Source organism: Perca flavescens, chromosome 5 (assembly GCF_004354835.1).
Source record: "Perca flavescens isolate YP-PL-M2 chromosome 5, PFLA_1.0, whole genome shotgun sequence".
In the NCBI taxonomy this organism is placed as follows: domain Eukaryota; kingdom Metazoa; phylum Chordata; class Actinopteri; order Perciformes; family Percidae; genus Perca; species Perca flavescens.
The window spans coordinates 27,108,558-27,126,818 of NC_041335.1; the positions used below are offsets into that span (position 1 = coordinate 27,108,558).

The 18,261-nt window shown below is 37.7% G+C and overlaps 2 protein-coding genes and 1 long non-coding RNA gene across 5 annotated transcripts; all 3 read left to right on the forward strand.

Moving 5' to 3' along the window:
• Window positions 1-387: 387 nt before the first annotated feature.
• On the forward strand, window positions 388-6,677 carry LOC114555366 (major facilitator superfamily domain-containing protein 10). Of its 3 annotated transcripts, none has more exons than XM_028577707.1 (13): window positions 388-519; window positions 1,586-1,770; window positions 2,090-2,186; window positions 2,318-2,421; window positions 2,609-2,767; window positions 3,041-3,232; window positions 4,223-4,325; window positions 4,436-4,547; window positions 4,627-4,735; window positions 4,834-4,924; window positions 5,734-5,781; window positions 5,880-5,969; window positions 6,102-6,677. In XM_028577707.1, the coding sequence occupies exons 1-13, from the start codon at window positions 483-485 to the stop codon at window positions 6,203-6,205; spliced, it is 1,431 nt and encodes a 476-aa protein (XP_028433508.1). In that variant the 5' UTR covers window positions 388-482; the 3' UTR covers window positions 6,206-6,677. The 3 variants fall into 3 exon arrangements, with proteins under 3 accessions (XP_028433508.1, XP_028433509.1, XP_028433507.1); XM_028577708.1 differs by lacking the exon at window positions 388-519 and adding an exon at window positions 527-649; XM_028577706.1 differs by lacking the exon at window positions 388-519 and adding an exon at window positions 657-870.
• Window positions 6,678-8,710: 2,033 nt separating this feature from the next.
• On the forward strand, window positions 8,711-10,208 carry LOC114555384 (uncharacterized). The gene is made up of 3 exons (XR_003692563.1): window positions 8,711-9,129; window positions 9,334-9,409; window positions 10,018-10,208. It is a non-coding gene; the product is annotated as an uncharacterized LOC114555384 (long non-coding RNA).
• Window positions 10,209-10,337: 129 nt separating this feature from the next.
• Window positions 10,338-17,030, forward strand: LOC114556252 (selenocysteine insertion sequence-binding protein 2). The gene is made up of 13 exons (XM_028579164.1): window positions 10,338-10,418; window positions 10,513-10,607; window positions 10,826-10,966; window positions 11,086-11,175; window positions 11,375-11,467; window positions 11,557-11,686; window positions 12,801-12,967; window positions 13,163-13,295; window positions 13,409-13,592; window positions 13,739-13,959; window positions 15,663-15,817; window positions 15,959-16,160; window positions 16,311-17,030. Exons 2-13 carry the CDS (start codon window positions 10,602-10,604, stop codon window positions 16,436-16,438), a joined length of 1,650 nt encoding a protein of 549 aa, XP_028434965.1. The 5' UTR covers window positions 10,338-10,418; window positions 10,513-10,601; the 3' UTR covers window positions 16,439-17,030.
• The last annotated feature ends 1,231 nt before the right edge of the window (window positions 17,031-18,261 follow it).

Here is an 18,261-nt window from a genome sequence, read left to right on the forward strand (position 1 = left end):
TGAATACAAATTGTTGTGTACTTCGCCAGTGTTTATATCTACGTTCGCCAGTGAGCGAGTAAACCGTTTCACTAGTACAAAAAATAAAGGTATTTGTTTTTTATTCCATGTAAAATAAAGAACTTTCTATTTACTTTTAATCTTTTTAATATATATAATTTACTTTAAATGTAAATAAACTGAAAGTGTGATTGAAACAATGTGTCTTTTCCTGTAATCATTCTGCTGGTGAGACAGTTGCACTGTTTTCAAACAGTGAGCAACTGCAAAGAACACAACTTATTTTATCACAATTTTAATGAAGTCATCGCTACTGTAGAACTAATGTTTGTAATAAATGTGTGAGCACAGTGTTTCAGTTTACGAAGATCACCTGAAGGCAGCATTTTCGTCTCAATGTGCTGGTGGTTACGACACATCTTGTCATCCAAATGTAAGAGGACACCGCTTCCTGGTGTGGACGTATTTATAACAATGGACAGATGAGAGAGAGAGGGAGAGAAAGTATGCTCGAGTCGGGTAAGTCCTCGGTGTGATCTGTTCTGATTTCTTTAACCTACGAGTCTGCGGATGTAGTGTATATTCAGTGTCCAAGAAGAGGTGATGCTGATAATAAGTAGCCTACTCTGCGGAGGGAACTAGCTAACTTGTAAGAAATGTTTTTATTTATTAGATCAACAGTTTTAGGGCTGATTTCAGTAATTAAAAAGAAAAGAAAAGTGCATGTCAGTGCATTTACTGAGGAGTTAATACACGCAGGGACCAACCTTGATCTGAGCATTTGTTCCAGTTGTTTCCTCCTTCCTCCTTGTGCTACACCTTTTTTACTCTCTTTCCTGATGGCTTATAAAAATAAGATGGAGACTGTAGGTGATTGCAACTTCACTGGCATAACTTTACATCTACTTTTGTAAACTACTCATGTTAATGTTTGTATTAAGATCTGCTCATTCATCTGCAGATTAGCCTACTAACACGCTGTCTGTAGTAATGCTTAATCAAAACGAATCCTAGGGCTTGTTATATTTTTCTAGAAAGTAACTTGAATGACATGTAACTGGAAATTCATAGGAAGTTTACTGGAAATAACTTTATGTGGTGCTAATTATAGAGAAAATTAAAACACTTCCAGTTAATTCCAATAAATAACCTTTAGTGCACAACACGCACAAATGTCAACGTGTCTCCAATCTAGCATACAATTGAAGATATATGGAGAATAAAGTTTCTTATAGGCCTATAATTTAAATATAATATTATGTACAAATACTAGCTTAACTCCAATACAGTCCAAATTATGTCCTTAAATGTCATATAATTTGTTCCTAATAAAAAAAAATATTAAAACATATTTGTTCAGGAAACTTGCAAGGAAATAATTAGAAAAATGACAGACCTGTTAAATTTACCTGTTTGTTATAATTGTGGTGTTTCCCCAAGGGTTTACTTGTTCCTGTTCTTTGAGATTAGAAGTCAGGCTTCTAATGGCATGTTTAATACACTGTAAACATAATGTACTATTATTTTATTTCCATGCCAGTGCTGCCCTTCTAACAAATACTGTATGTGTTTTATTTACGAGCAGGAACAGAAGAGACACATTATTCAGTCTCAGGAATGTCAGCTGTAAACAAATCTGCAGAGGATGGCAGCACCTTCTCGTCGAAGGTCATCAACATTGTGTTTGTCACGCTGCTGTTGGACCTGCTCGGATTTACACTGATTCTACCTCTACTGCCTTCGATTTTGGACCATTATGCACAAACAGGGGTTAGTTTTTTTTTTAAGATGATTCAATCAGCCTTACTTCCTCATTTGAGTTACATTGTACATCCCTTTCACCAGTGGAACCAGTGTTTAGCTATAGTTTCCAAAAGTAGAAACAGATTTTAATGTGTAAAAAAAAAAATCAATGGTGTGTTTTGAACAGATGATGTGCAGAATTTGAATGCTCTTTTGAACAAAGGAGGCTTTGTGTAAGGAATCTGTTCCATAAAAATTGCTGACTCATGCTGAATGGCCCTCTTCACTAGTGTTTGTGTTGTCCCTGTGTGATGTTGTATTTTCAGTGTTTTGTCTTGTTGGACAGGATGGTGTATACCAGTCTCTGCAGAGTGTCGTGGACTGGTTCAGGGAGGCCGTGGGGATTCCGATGGAAAAGAAATACAACAGTGTTCTGTTTGGAGGTACAGTAGCCTACACTGAATTGATTTCAGATTCAATATAGCATATGTGGAGCTCGACTTTTCGTGATAGTATGACCCATTCAAACTTTATTAATGCAAAGAAACTGAATTCATTTCTCTTCTTCTTTCAGGTCTGATCGGGTCACTGTTTTCTCTGCTGCAGTTCCTGTCGTCACCTGTAACTGGGGCTTTGTCAGACCACTATGGCAGGCGGCCCTTGCTCATTCTTACCACAGTGAGAAAAATGCTATGTTATACCACTTTTTCATGACTTTAAAATATAAACCTCAGTATCCTTTCACATTAGAAGCCACTAGAGTCATTCACTTGGGACAGTTCATACTCCACTTGTGTAAGAATTCCTGCAACTTTGACCATCAGCCCCGTTTCATTCACGTCTAATTGGGTGCCTTGTGTTCCAGTTAGGGCTGATGTCCTCCTATGCGGTCTGGGCTGTTTCCCAGAGTTTCAGCATGTTCCTTTTGTTTCGAGTAATTGGGGGCATTTGTAAGGGCAACGTCAGCCTCTGCACTGCTGTCATGGCAGACTTGCCTTGCCCGAAAGCACGGAACAGAGGAATGGTAGGCACAGACTTTCTTTTGCCGTAACAGGAAATGTGTTGTTAAAATGTGTCATCTAAAAACACCATAATGTGATTGAATGTATGCTAATAAAATGTATGTAAAACAATATAATGTATAATAAGAGGCTCTGCTAGTATCTTTTATTAGGGCTCTGACCATCTAATTTCTTTGTTGTACACAGTGTTGCCGGTCACCCAGTTAAAGTCTTTGTAATTGTAAGTCGCACCTGATAAGATTTAAAAAATTAGACTTTAATTTTCTCATCACCAGGCTATGATCGGCATTGCCTTCTCCCTGGGCTTCACCGTGGGACCTTTGATGGGTGCCTATTTTGCCCTCAGCTCCAGAACAACAGGAAATGTCTTCTACCAAACTCCAGCTCTGCTCGCCTTGGCCTTCAGTGCTGCTGATCTGCTCTTTATTTGGGTCATGCTGCCAGAGACACTCACAAAGGATGTCAAGGTTTGTTATGGAAACATTCACACTGCCAACTGACAAACTGAATGACATACAGTTTTACTTTAAGGGTCAGACATTTTTGTGATGCATGTTGTGCGAGAGTTACATGAGAAGATTGAGACCACTCTCATTTCTGTACCTTGTTGTCTGTGCCTTGTTGCTGAAATGTGCTATACAAATAAAGCTGCCTTACCTGTATTTACTGTACCTGTACTAGTTTAGCTAGCTTAGCTTAGCTTAGCATAAATGCTGGAAACGGGGATAAACAGCTTACCTGGTTAATAGAATAGGCCTAATAGTGACTCTAAAGCTCACTAATACTTTGTTTGTTTAACGAAGTGTATAAACGACACATTGCTGTTTCATGTCCGGTTATGTGCCATACTACTTCTTGGCTGGCAGCAGTAACTTTTTGACAAAGACTCCAGGAAGTAATTAGTAATTACACCTTTGATGGGCTGAAGCTGGGTGTAGCTATGCTGGGAATTACCTGATGTCACCAACCTTTATGAGCTAAGAACAATAACAGTATAGTAATACAAGTAAGTAATACAAAGCTAAGAGAAGAGTAAGGGAGTTGTCAATCAAGTACATTCTGTACATGCCCATACAGAAGAGGTCTATCAGGCAACATAAGTGAAAACACCAGTTTGGGTGGACTATTGGAGTATGGGAGCTTTAAAACATGTAATATAAATATGTTTATAAAGAAAAGTATATACAGATGTGTATACAATTAACTATATACATTGTTTTTTTATTCTATTTCATTTTATTCTATGTTATATATGTGTGTATCGTGAAGGGGCTACAACTTACATTTTCATTTCATGTAATGTTTAAAACATCATCATCACCTAATATATGTAAGACTCATCGTGGTTATGGTTTTCACCACATGGTAAAGTTAAATACCAGTTTGTTTTCCTTAGTAGCTGAAAAAAGTTCTTTTCTCTTTGACAGATTCAAATACATTTTCTTGTTTCATCCTAGGCTTCATCTTCAGAGTTTGGGGACTCCAGGGACCTTTTGAACCCAATATCTTTGTTCCATTTTTCAGCTCTTACCAGGACAAAAGATCCACCTCCAAAAGAAAGTGGGTACTGCACATACTGGATTACACCCATTTGACCAATTTACATATATATAAAAAGCATGAAGGAACTTTGGCCCACTGATAGATAGAAGGTGAAAATGTCTTTCCAGGAATGCAGAAGCTTCGAGCGTTGGGCTTGGTTTATTTCTGCTATCTCTTCCTGTTCTCTGGTCTGGAGTTCACGCTGAGTTTTCTGACTCATCAACGCTTCCACTTTACAAGGTATGACCTCAAAGATAAAGCTGTGTGCTCTATCGGTTACAACGCTATGATTTTTTTACAAACATTTTTCTCTCACTAGTATGCAGCAGGGAAAGATGTTCTTCTTCATTGGTGTCATCATGGCTTCAATCCAGGGGGGTTATGCTCGCAGAATCAAACCTGGTCAGCATATCAGGGCTGTTCAAGTGGTAGGAGTGCCTTCTGTTTACATGACAAAAACATGTACCATAAAATACTCTTAATCTTAAACTTCTCTAACTAACTGTGTTTCTCTTTTTTTTTTTAGGCAATAATATTATTAATCCCAGCATTTATTCTCATCGGGCTCTCATGGAATATAACAATGCTTTACGTTGGCTTGGCGTTATACTCATTTGGTGAGCTCATTTTAATATTGAATGTCATGTTAAGACAATGTAAACCTTTTATCGTACCCAGGACTGTGCAAAATAAGTGAAACATATTTAATAAACATTGGCATAATGCATATGAGTACAGTTACAACAGGAATTGAGATTTTAAAAAAGGCCAGTAAAAATGATAATACCAAATCTTTAAGACTTTGCAAGTACACTGTCAAAATGTGATTTGTGTATTTAGTATCAACAATGGAAATAGGATCCTACAAATCTTGTTTTACAAACCCCCTTTAGGAACCAAGGGGAACTCCCAAAGCTGATGCATATGAGTCCATTAGGGTAAAACAAAACAATAAATGGTTAAACTGCATAGTGCTTGTACCAAACCTTTTTTAAATATTCTAAATGAATTGATACATTTCATGACTTTTTAAAACATAAAAAATTAACCCTGCATAAGTCATTTGGTAAAATAATGATATTTGTGGAGAAAAATGTGTGACTGGAGCAGAAAATCTGGAAAATAGTAGAAGAACCATTAAAGAGTAAATTAAAACCAGATAAAATCAACAAATAAAGTGTATCCATAAGGTGTACATAGACCATAATGGCCAAAGACAAAATTGCAAAATATGGTTAAATATATGCTTTATGTATTTGTTTTATTATGTATATATGTTAACTACTCTAAACACCACATTCACACAGTTTGTATGCAGCAGGATAATATCCACAAAGAATGAAAATGTAAAACAGCACATATAACTACATCTAAAGGATAAATGCAATGCAATGTTTAAATTTGATGTCATTTATTTTTGTTACAGCAGCTGCAATAGTAGTTCCATGCCTGTCAACGCTTGTTTCTGACCATGGTAAGCCTCTTTATTAATTCATATTTATGGAAACTCACAAAACATTTAGATTAGACTATAATGTGCACACTGATTATCTGCTGTGGATGTTCTTCCAGGGTCAGCCAATCAGAAGGGCACAGTGATGGGGATACTGCGTAGTTTGGGCGCTCTGGCCAGAGCACTGGGACCAGTCTTGTCATCCTCTGGTAAGGAAGACAGATGGCAGTAATAGCACCTAATATCTTAAATTTGACATATTTGATGTACTGTGTGTGAATAATTTTGCTTGGTAAAACACTCTCCTTGCAGTGTACTCATATTAACTGCTTTCTTCACAGTTTACTGGATAGCTGGAGCTCAGATCTGTTTTCTCCTCACATCAGCCTCTTTCATTATTCCTCTGGCTCTCCTGAGAACAGCCAAGAGGCTAAAGGAGGAGTGAGAGACACAAAGTCTTGACAGAGACTCTTGATTGCAGAGACATTTAAATGTCTGCAAGAGTTTAAATGACTGTTATGATTTATTTGTTTACATCTGCTGGGAGAACAAGCACTGTCATCTTACTTTGACACAAACAAAAATAATGAGATGTATACTTTCTGCGCTGTTTGCCAAGGATCACAAATTCATTGAACAAAATAATGCGAGAAGATGATGCACAAGGCAAAACCAAGGTACATTACAGTACAAATAGGAAATGAGGGGACATGCCTTTTTAATGTGCCATAGGCTATTGTGAAATGTATGGGTTACAAATAAAATGTATGCTTGTGAATTATATATATCGTTTTATAATGCAGTATTCTATTAAGCACTCAGATTTTCTATTGTACAAAGTAGCATTTTATTTTAGCTAACTTTGAAAATGTGGATATTGTATTTTCTTGTTAAAAAAGAATAAACGAGCAAGTCAACATCTGTGTACGGAAGTTAATTATTCTTTTACTAAAGATTGTACAATAAACAACAAACTATAGTTCAGTGGTAGAAAGTAACCAAGTACATTTACTCAAGTACACTGCTGAGGTACTTTAATTTAGTATTTCCATGTTATGCTGATTAATACTTTCACTCTACTACATACATTTTACTCCACAACATGTAGCTTATTTTGCAGGTGAACATGTCACATAAAAACATGTGATCCAACTAAAAGGTGTATTTTTATAGATTAATCTACCCAACAGTATAGAAATTAGTACCTCCTCCACAACCACCTGCACATTAAAATACTCCTTGCATGTTAATGCAGACATAATATCAAAATATTGTGCATAAATTATGCTTATTCTTTTGACACATTGAATGCAATTGCTAACTATAACTTTAATGAAATCTTGCAATGCAAAAATAATTGTCTTATTGAATGTGATTAACTGGGGAAGTGTCATGGTGATATCTGTTGGTTAAAACGTCACCTGGAGTGTCTTGCAAAATGTATGAAATTTTACAATATACATCTTTTAAGGCCGTTTTCTAAAAATGGGTTTTTCTCATACTCTGAGCCAGAAATCTCCACTTCAGTAGCACTTAAAAAAGAATGAAAAAAAGAATTTTAAACTTGGCTTTATCCAATGTTCAGATTTATCTTTAAATGCAATGCATATTTAAATAAGATAATGAATCATTTGCATATTTAACCATAACATTTCAGATGTATGTACTCAACTGAGGAAGATATAGGCTAGATATGGTGATATCTGTAGTTAAAATACTTTCCTATTCACCTGTATTGTCTAAGCCAGAAGATGTCGCTATAAGCTAACTTCCCTGCACACAATGTAAACATCAGCTGTTTCAATCAGGCTCAACTACAGCTAGCTAGCTGCTACTGCTATCAAACATTGCTTTAGCCTGCATAGCCAACACACTGTTCCGGTAGGTATACACATGTAACAGCGTTGTAATAGTTTGACAACACATGGAAGATTGAGTGAAAATGTGACTGCATTTAGGAAAACCTGAAGATGGACAAGGTAGGTAACAAAAAATAACGAAACTGTTCTTTTGTAGCAAGCTAGCCAGTAACGTTAACGTTACCTTAACGCCTAAAAGCACGCTGATGCATGTCACGTTAGCTGCTAACTTTTAGCTAACTTTAGCTGTTGTGAATGTGGAGATGATACGTGTAAGTTAACAGATGTTTTGACCACAACAATAAGCTGTTGTTTATGACGTTTTGTAAAACATTACGTTTTGACAGGCTACCCAAATAGTTACGACTATGTATGTAACGTTAGCTGTTTTAAATTAGAGCTAAGGGCTAAATAGTTTAATCCCCAACAACCAGAACAAAAGTTAAGCCTAACACATTTCGTCTGAGTGAAGTGTGAGTCTTTAACGTGGATAAAACTAGCTAGCTGTTTATTTACTAAACCGTTAAAAATACAAGTGCAATCATTAGAAAAAAAATAAGAATGAAAGAAATGGGACACTCTGGCAAGCTATCTGAAGCTTTTGTATAGGGGCCCAGACACTAAGCAGATAGTAAACGTATAAATTATAATAACACATTGTCTAGATTAAAACCAAAACAAATAAAAGTGCATGCATTTTACAGTGACATTTTCAACCTACAGAAAACCCTAAGAGCTAACTGCTAAATGGTCCCAAGATTTATTCCATCAGTCAAGCATTACTTAAATAGGGACAATACAAAAAGTAGAGACATTTAGAGATAGAATAGAGACAAACTAGTTTAGAAGTCCCCAACCGTTTAGGGTATTCAAGCTTGAACATATTTTAGTAGTAATTGCTGTTTTAAGCTCTATTCAGACAAATACATTTTTTTGTATAGTATAATCAATTTGATTTGATACAGTACACCATAAAGTGATCATGTAGTTTTAAAATAAGTGTGGCAATACATGGCTTAATTTGTACTCCAGACAAAGGTCGTATTCCAGCAGACTGTTGATGACAAACAATCTTTACTTTCCCCAGGAGAGCAAACTGTCATCTGCTGTTCAGTCTTTTGACTATAAACAACAGAGGAGACAGCGAAAGGAGCCTGCTGAGCCACACACAGCCTCATCACCACGTCTGATGTTACCAAATCCTTATGTGTCCGAGCAGAGTTTAAGAGGGTAGAAGGATGATTGATTACAGATTTGTTTATCTTGATAAAAGTAATCAATCATTTGGCCTGATATCAAGCCCCTCATTTGTGTTTCTAATTTCTAAACTTTGTGAAGGAACCGGTCGCCAGGTCTGACCACAAAGCAGAATCCATCAAATACATATGAAGTGCCAGCAGGAAAAGGAGATGTGTCAAGGAGTCGTGGCTACAGCAGCAGTCGTTGTGTTAGAGACACCAGTGATGACTTCCTGCAGAGAGACAGGTCCAAATGGGATCCACAAGGAAAGGTTGGTTTCATTGTTAAGCACCAACTTGGAACAAAGGAAAAAAATCCCACACTTGCTTTGTTGTTCCAAGTTGATGATATTTTCCAACGCACCTGCACATAATTTTTTTGGGATGTGTGAGTTGTTTCTTAAAAAAAATGTAAGCACCAGAAAAATAGATGAAACAAACTTTCTTCATGAAAATCATTTAATTCATCTCCACAGACATCAAAAGGCAACAATGGCTCTCTGGCCAAAGGCAGGGTTATGGGCAAGAGCTCACTGGATGCACAGAAAAAAGGTATCTATCACACATGGCATTGCTTTTTTTTCTTCATTTAGGTTTAATTCATTTCTATCAAATACTAATCTGTTCCCATAGTGACATGACAAAGGTACATAATATGATTTGGGAAAGGAAAACCGTTTTAAATTACATAAATAAATGGACAAAAAAAACTAAGACTAAAAATAAACAAAACACTCCGGACAGCACCCTTCAAATTCTCTAATTACTGTTCCATTGTTATACAACAGCCTTCTTCTACAATATTCTACATTCTTAATATATATTCCAGACCTGGTTAAATTTCCTTCTGGTATCGTTTACTCTGGCTATCATGCTTTTAAAAGAAGCCGTCTCAGTAATCGTCCTGAGCCACTCTATGTATTCTAGTCTATGTGGACTCTTACAATTCTGTAAAATAAGTCTAGCTGCTGTAATAAATCCTGCTTGTGCTAGTCCACACTCTGCTTTGGTAACCCACAGCACATCAACTCATGGATCCTTCTTCCCTGAACATCAGCGTACACCTAAGTTCTCTCACTTGAATCAGTAAAGTTACTTTGTAGCATTCTTTATGGTAAATACTTTTGCTCTAGCTTTTGCTTACTATAATTGCACCACAGGTTTTAGAGGTGCCAGATCTGCCCCGGACTCTGCAGGGAAGCCAAAACCAGCACTGACCGACTTTGTCCCATTTGAAGTGAAGATGACTGATTTCCCAGAGTTAGCTGGTGGTTCGCTGGGCAAACCGGGCTCTCCTCATGTTCAGAGAGAGTGCTGGGGTCCAACTCAAACACAAACCTCGGCATCTTCCTGGAAGGTGAGCTCAGTGAAATATCAGATGTGATATTGTATCAGATGTGATACAGTTTGCGGGGAATATTTCACTTACATAGTCACTCATACATTTGGTGCTAATGTCATTTTTTTATTGAACAGTCTGTCAGAAGAGTATGCCAAACACAGCCTGACCCACAGCAAATTACCAATACTGCTAAGCCAGATTCCTCTGCTGCTTCACCAGGTAGGTGAAAGTCCCTTCAGTCAGCCTTTCAGTGACTATACAAGGCAGTGTCAATCATATTTCAGGTTAGTTATCTATTTATTTTTATGAACAGGTCAGCTGGTGGGGACTTCCTGGGCTAATGTTGCCTCTCAGCCTCCAAAGAAACCTGTCTCTAAAGAAAGAACAATCCGCAGCAATCACATGCAGGTTAAATGACACGTTTGATTTAGACTTTGAGCATTATATAGGGTATTGCAGGTCTTGAAAAATCTTAAAAAGCATTGGATATAGTTGGGCCTTAGAATGTACCAAAAAGTCTTAAACTATAAGATGTTTTTTACCTGAAAATTGGCTGTTTGGTGTGTTCCAGCTCTGCCAGCCGTTAAAACATGGTTTTCTGTCCCTTCATTTTTGCGTCTCGTCAGATGGAGGAAATGGCTGCACAGCAGGAAGAGGGAACTCCAGGGAAGAAAAAACGGAAGAAAAAGAAGAAGAAGGTTAAAGGTGAAGATGCAGAAGCTGAGTCTGAAGAGCCAGCAATGTATCAGGAGCCTCCAAAATTTGAGGTTAATAAAAATTGTCATTCAATTGAAACGCAAACCCCATTTCTAAGCATTTTTATGGGGAAAATTTTTTTGTAAGTGTTGATTGGAAAATAATTTTTGTTGCCATTTTGTCTCCTCAGGATGAGGAGGAGTTTCCAGGCTTGACTCCTGCTCTGACTAGGACTGATAGATTAATGACAAGCAGCTATGCAGCCACACTATGCAATGAGGTACATAACGTAAGTTATTTTATTCTCCCAGATGTTTTCACATCATAATTATAACACTGTAATTTCTTGTTGTTGCTAAAATACAACAATGGGTAAAAAAAGAAGAAGCACATTTCAACATGTGGGGGCATTGAGAGTGTCATTAAGATTGATAGGACTTTTTTTTTTTTTTTTTTTTTTTTTTTTTTTTTTTTTCCAGGAAAACCAAAGAGCGCATCAGTCTACCAACCAAACCAAAGAAAAATCACCCGCAGCAAAAACTCAGCCCACAGAGACGGCTAAGAAAGGACCGGTTTGTATTTTTCTCTTACATTCAAATTGTGTTTTTGATATTAGCATGGAGAAAACGGTAGAAATTGTTCTTGGTCTCCTGATTTCTAGAAAGCTGAAAAGGTGTCTGGGAAGAAAAGCCAAGTTCCTGTTAAACTGGACATTGGAAACATGTTGGCCGCCCTAGAAAAGAAGCAATCTCAAAAAGCCAAACAGGACGCCAAACCAGTCATTCTCTCAGGTGGGGTATGGTACAACTGATACAGTGGCTTCCTAATTTCTTTGATAACAATTATTTTAAGTAGTGCTGTCAAACGATTAAAATATTAATCGCGATTAATCGCATTAATGTCATAGTTAACTCGCAATTAATCGCACATTTTTATCTATTCTAAATGTCCCTTGATTTCTTTTTGTCCCATTATTTTTTTCTCATTTTAATGCTCTTATCAACATGATACGATACTCTTAAAACAGTGCCTGAACTTATATATATATTTATATTATATATATATATATATATATATATATATATATATATATATATATATATATATATATATATATATATATATATATATATAAAAAAATCTTTTAAAAAAGAAGCCCCTTGTTCAATTGTAATTTATTGTAATAAAAAGTTGATCTAAAAAAAAAGGACCACAAAATGTCAAACAACCACCGGTAAAAGGGTATTTTACAATAACTTTGAATGCACCACGAGGCTGGCGAATCTCTGTCTGTGTTTTTCAGACAACGGCAGCTACAGTCTGGTGTTAGAAGCCTCTCCAGTGAAATACAGTCACACTTTACACCGTTTAGCTGTCAGCATTTTAACAGTGTTTACTACAGCTGCTAGCTGAGAAGCTGTCATTGGAAACAGTTTGGAAACGTATAAACTCTTTAAAAAAAAAAAAAAAGCCACGTCTATCAAACTCTGCCTGAAGCCAGTCTGGAGAGGAAAGATAAAGAAAAGATAAAGAAAAGACTTCAGTGACGTTCTTTGCTCCTCTTTCAATGAAGAAATACTCTCCCATTCTGATATAACTGATGCTATTGCAGAATCTACGCTAACCTTTTTAGGAACCACCATTGTTTCACTACTATCACATACACCATACCACGCCCGTAGCTGCCAGTAGCTCCTCACTGGACGCCAATAGGCTGGCTGATTCTGGTCCGCAGACAAATGCATTACTTTAAGCCTGACAAAAAAGATTTTCATGTGATATGTGATCTCGTGATTCTGGCATGATCTTGTGATATTGCGAGAATCCAGCTGCTGTGCAACGTAAATGAAAAGCTACCACAGAATGATTCTTATTTTTAACTTATTTAAAATTATGTATTTGTAGTTGGTGGAGGACTACCTGTTGTCCAGAAGCAACCTTCATTTCAGAAGAAGCTGTCCAGGCAGCAGGATAAAATTGCACACAATCCCCTGGACTCCACCAGCCCTTTGGTGAAGAAAGGCAAGCAGAGAGAGGTGCCCAAAGCCAAGAAACCCACTCCTCTCAAGAAGGTAAGTCCTCCTGTTTACAAAAAAAAACACCGATGCAAATTTGTATCAAATTCTTGTATTAAAAAGTAAAAGACACACACACACACACACACACACACACACACACACACACACACACACACGTAACGACTACATATTGTAAGAATGTTTTTTAGCAGTGCTGCATTTGTTAGTTTATGTCTGTCTCATCCACAGGTCATTTTGAAAGAAAGGGAGGAGAGGAAACAAAGACGTTTGCTGGAGGAGAGAGGACTACTGCCCGAAAATGACTTCCAACCTGCTAATGATGCTGCTGCAGAAGAAGAGCAGTGTGACACAAATGCCACAGGTCAGATCAAGCATGTGAAACAATGGAACATACATCCTAGCCCTACTTTAAGTAAGTAGATTAACTAAATGGTTGATTATAGTTAACGTTTTATCGTTTATGTGCATCTGTAGCCTCAGATGAGGTTGGGAGTCCTTCAGAAGAACTTGATGGTCCGTCAGAGTTTAACGGAACAAACCAGATGGTGAAAGAGGGGGATGAAGAGGCCGACAAAGATGAGAACGTAGAGCAACAAACCACCTCACCTGTGCCCTGTACAGCCAGTCGACCCAAAATCCACAGCAGAAAGTTCCGAGAGTAAGTTTATATAGACAGTCGCAAGTTGGAATATCTGTTGGTTGTCTCTCTTACCATAAATAAGGAAACATTTAATCTCAAAGAACTGAATCACTTTTTTTCTCACATCTTTGTTAATTAGAAATGTGTGTCGTTGTGCATGTCAGCTATTGCAGTCAGATGCTGAGCAAAGACGTGGATGAGTGTGTGACAGATCTGCTGAAGGAGCTGGTTCGTTTCCAGGACCGCTTGTACCAGAAGGACCCCATGAAGGCCCGTATGAAAAGACGCATTGTGATGGGGCTCAGAGAGGTCCTGAAGCACCTCAAACTCAGGAAGGTCAAGTGTGTTGTCTTCTCACCCAACTGTGAACGCATCCAGTCCAAAGGTACAGTGTCCTTGTGAGAGCTTCACTGTGTGTGACACAAGGACGTTTTCAGGAACTTATTTTATGGAGAATTGTCAGTATTTTCTCTTCATCTTCTCTTATCTCATTAACACAGTTTTGTTCTTGTTCTGTGGATAAGTGGTCCAATGCAGAGGAGATGTCTAATGTGGTTCAATGGAGATAATGAGAGCAAACCTTGGTTTTAGTGTTTGTTTTTCTTCTTTAAAATCAAGTAATGGGGATTTTTTTTCTAGCCCTGTAATTTAATTAATAATAATAATAATGTTCAGAAGTCCAATCACCATCTTGTCATTCAGAGATGAATCCACCACAGAAGAGCTAGAAAATCTAGTTTCTCCATTAGAAAATGTTGTGCAGGTCCAGAGGTGTCAAGTAACGAAGTACAAATACTTTGTTACCTTACTTAAGTAGAAATTTTGGGTATCTATACTTTACTGGAGTAATTATTTTACAGCATACTTTTTACTTCTACTCCTTACATTTTCACGGAATTATCTGTACTTTCTACTCCTTACATTTTAAAAATAGCCTCGTTACTCATATTTCAGTTCGGCTTGTTTTCATTCCGGCTCGTCATCGTTAAAAAAAAAACACACACAAACAACCCTATCCAAATCGCTCCATCCGGAGAGAGTGAATTTGATTGTGGTTGGATGAGAAGTATAAACATAGTCATTCCAACACCCTATTGGTTTGTACGCGATCCATCAAACCTGCACAGACCCGGTACTAATACGCCACCGGTGCTTTAACGACCGTTATCTACCGGACCGAATAGGAACGCTGATTTCGGTGGGTCAGTGTAACGCTTATCAGTTCAATTTTCTAAGCACAAATGGACATTTGGAAACACAGAAAAATGGGTTCCAATATCCAATTTTTAATTTTTGTCCATCTTGACAAATAAAAAATTGGATCTTTAAACTGTTTTTCCAATTTTCTATTTTTATTCATAGGATCAGAAATTTAGAAAATTACTAAATTGCGTCTGGGCTCCAATTATTCAATACTGCAATGGTATTCTCTCCCTCGTTCCACCTAGCCCCCCCCCTCGAATCAGTTGCAAGCACCACTGACCCCAAAGTCTATCAGTTTTTTGTTTTTTTTTGGTCCATATGCAGTTAATGACCTGCATATTCCGCAAAGTAGAGGAAGAGAATACCCTAGTATCTATACTTCTACTTGAGGAATGAATGTGAATACTTTTGACACCTCTGTGCAGGTCAGACTTTTATTCTTGGTTAATTTCAGTTGTATTTCTGAAGACCGTTGACTGAGACTGTGTCTACATCAGCCCAGCTAAATTTGAAAACTAGGGCTACAGCTAAGGATTCTTTTTCTGATCTGAATCTGTGATCAATTGATTAATTATTTAGTCTATTAAATGTCAAATCTTTTAAATTGTGTTCAGTTGTATCCATCCCCCCAATGGAATTTTAGAACAGGTGAATTTTTTGGGTGAAAATAGCCACTTAGTGTGGACACATGGCCAAAACAGGGGGGATTTTCAGATTTATCCGGCTAAATGTGTACAAAGTCTGACCATGGCAGTTTTAACAAGACATTGTGTCATACGCGTTTACAAATTTAAACCTGGGAGCAACAACGTACATACAGTATGTGCACTTAGAGTTCTTAAATCTGTGATACTGAGATTCATGGACAAATGTCACCTTTCGCAGGAGGCCTGGATGAGGCTCTTTACACCATCATTGACACTTGTCGTGAACAGGGGGTGCCATTCGTGTTTGCCCTATCCAGGAAAGCTTTGGGTCGCTGCGTCAACAAGGCAGTGCCTGTCAGCCTGGTGGGCATCTTCAACTATGACGGTGCACAGGTCGGGTTTATGTTCAGCAACAATACATACTAATCACTAACAAGACAGTTGTTCTTAAAATGAGCTTTACTTTTATTACAATCAGCATATCAATAAAAAATATTTCAAACAAGCTGAGAACTTTGTCTTTTTTATCCACAGGACATCTATCATAAGATGATCGAGTTGTCGTCTGAGGCCAGGAAAGCCTATGAGGTGATGGTGTCGAGCCTGGAGCAGACAGGCCAGGTGGAGGCAGAGGCAGAGGAGTCCGTGGACATTGAGGAAGAGCTGCAGATCAGCAGCCTGGCTGAGGAGGCTGAGCCCGGTCCTGACGCCACACAGCCAGAGGAACCAGAGTACAGTAAGTTATTGTCCTGACCCAATATTTGCCATACCCGCTCTTTATATGAATTGGTCTGACGAGGTAAAACCAAGTGAAAGCTGTGAAACGATAACCTATTTCACCATTCAAAGTAAAATATAAAAATCTTTTTTGTATTTCTTCTTCAAGTAAAAATTTGGAAGAACATGTTGGAGAAGGATTGCAACCACACATTTCTGAACTTTGAGAAGCAGCTGAGCTCCCTGCGCTTGGATAATGTATGCACTGAAAACACTGATGAAGATGAGAAGAGTTGACGGTGGCAAACCCCTCTGTGCCTGCACAAAATGACTCACTCGACAAAAAAATGCCCCACTCGTTCTGATCACCAGCTTAGAAGAAACTAAAATGGACTAAATCCCACATGCAGAAAAAGAGCAATGCAAGCTGTTTGCTGCAGTGGTTCTCCACCTGAGGATTTTGTCAGGAAATTAATTATGTTGCTAGTTTGCAATGAATTATGAATTCCTTTATTTTCTATTTGGAAAGCTAAAGTAATATATGTGTTTTTTGAGTTCAAGATAAAGTGTGTGTGTGGGTGATAAAACTGTAGAGGTGTAATCACTGACTTATTAGGACCAAACCACTCACTTAAAGAAATCTCACAATATGAACCTTTGACCATGTTGTCTGTAAACATGACTAGAGGGTGTATATGGGTTAATGTACTAAATGTGTGTGTAGAATGTCAACCAGTTACACAGTAATAAGAAATTACCACTATCAGTGGGGATTTATGCCCTGGAGACCCTTTGGTGGATTTTGTTTATCAATTTGGTTCAGTTTAAAGGTCCCATGGCATGAACATTTCACTTTATGAGGTTTTTTAACATTAATATGAGTTTCCCCAGCCTGCCTATGGTCCCCCAGTGGCTAGAAATGGCGATATGTGTAAACCGAGCCCTGGGTATCCTGCTCCACCTTTGAGAAAATGTAAGCTCAGATGGGCCGATCTGGAATCTTCCCTATATGTCATAAGGGGAAAGGTTACCTCCCCTGTCTCTGCTTTGCCCGCCCAGAGAATTTGGCCCACCCGTGAGAAAGAGAGAGACATCATGGCTTGCAAACGAGCGAGGCATGGCAGTTGGCAGTTGGCCCCTCCTCCTCCTCATTAGCATTTAAAGCTACAGACGCAGAAATGGCACGTCCTAAGGAAAGCTCATTGTGGGACTGGCTCTAGTGGCTGTAATTCTGCACCAAGGCTGAATTTTGGGAAAGAGACTTCAGATATAGTATTAGGGGACCACTAAGGCCTATATAAAAGCATTCAAAAAGCAGCATGTCATAGGACCTTTTTAAAGTATTTTTCATGTGTGAAAGGAAATGAAGGGAGAGAGAAGGTGGATGACATGCAACAAAAGTCCCAAGCTAAACTCAAACTGCAGAGGTTCCAATTACATGGTCAGTATCTAAGATGTGATCAAATAAGAGCCAATAAGATTTTGAGCTTGTGAAATGATGATTGTATACCACTTTTGATGGAAAAAAAACTGCATGAGAAATTCAAGTTTGTAAAGATTGGTTGTCGGACAAAAATGTAAAAAACTCAAAGTTCCCACACTGTGCGTGACACTTCTTATTTTGAACAAAGTGTCTCAACACACATATACTGTATATTATCTTTATAGTATACTGTTTTTGCAGTTAGTATACAAAAAACATACTAAAACAATTTATACTAACAAGAAATATATTATTTCTTTACTACCACTATTTACATTTTAGGTTTCCCTTCTGTATTCCATTGCATTGTTGGAGTATTGGTGGGAATTTGTAACTTCAGTGTTTTACTTACACATTCTCAACATCTTAACTACAATCTTACCTATATATTCACAAACCGTTTTCATGGCTTACAAAGGATCAATTATTTCTGAACATCATTTCATAAGCTCAAAATCTCATTGATCCTCATTTGAGCCCAAGGTCTTAAACCCCTAGGCCCCCACGACATGTCTAGTGTTGAGTTTAGAGTTGACAATGAAGCTATGCTCTTTATCTAAAAAATGAAATCATTTTTTACAAGTGTGTTTTTTTTCCCCCGATTGCACTATATAGTAGAGCCTGGGCGTTGTATTTA